General features: G+C 38.9%; 1 protein-coding gene across 1 annotated transcript in view; it reads right to left on the bottom strand.

The window, feature by feature from the left end:
• LOC107635834 (pyrophosphate-energized membrane proton pump 2) overlaps window positions 1-692 on the bottom strand; it is a gene marked incomplete in the record, with an annotated part of 6,298 nt that overhangs the window by 1,752 nt on the left and 3,854 nt on the right. Inside the window, 2 exon segments of the mRNA XM_021120297.1 lie at window positions 250-414; window positions 498-692. Coding sequence (XP_020975956.1) covers window positions 250-414; window positions 498-692 — 360 coding nt within the window.

Raw genomic sequence — 692 nt, 5'->3', positions numbered from 1 at the left:
AAAAAAAAAGAAGCAATGAAAACTAAGGTGAAATCTTCTTGAATCCAAAAACTTCCATTAACGTTCAAGGTAGGATTGGGAAAAGCTTAAGAGAATGACTACACTAGGAAGAAATAGACTTTATAACTTACAAGGGCTGGATTAAAATTTTGAAAATGTAAAGACTAAAACCAAAGGACATCTAATACAGAATGAGTAAAACATGCTCAAGGATAGTTAAGTAATTAAGTTGGAACTAGTTCTGCAGACCTGTTTAAAAGGTTGATGAGCAAATGCGGCAACCTCATCCATATAAGCACTAAACAAAAGGAAAGATGCAAGAGCAGCAGAACCAATGGCAAATCCTTTGGTGGTGGCTTTTGTTGTGTTTCCTACAGCGTCGAGGACATCAGTGATCTCTCGGACACTTTCAGGCTAAAAAGAGATCAATTGTCAATATACTTTACATGAGAAATATCAGAAATAACACTGGACAAAATTATTTTGGCAAGAACTACCTGCTGACTCATCTCTACAATGCCTCCAGCGTTATCAGCTATTGGGCCAAACATATCCATCGTCAGAATATAAGCTGCAGTGCTAAGCATTCCCATAGTTGCTACAGCTGTGCCAAACAGCCCACCAATTGGGTTTCCTGTCTCATCTACTAGTCCACAGGTTTGGCCCAGCCAGTAAGCTGAGATAATTGCTAC

The sequence above is a fragment of the Arachis ipaensis genome, chromosome B04 (assembly GCF_000816755.2).
Source record: "Arachis ipaensis cultivar K30076 chromosome B04, Araip1.1, whole genome shotgun sequence".
In the NCBI taxonomy this organism is placed as follows: domain Eukaryota; kingdom Viridiplantae; phylum Streptophyta; class Magnoliopsida; order Fabales; family Fabaceae; genus Arachis; species Arachis ipaensis.
This window is presented reverse-complemented; position numbering and strand designations above follow the sequence as displayed.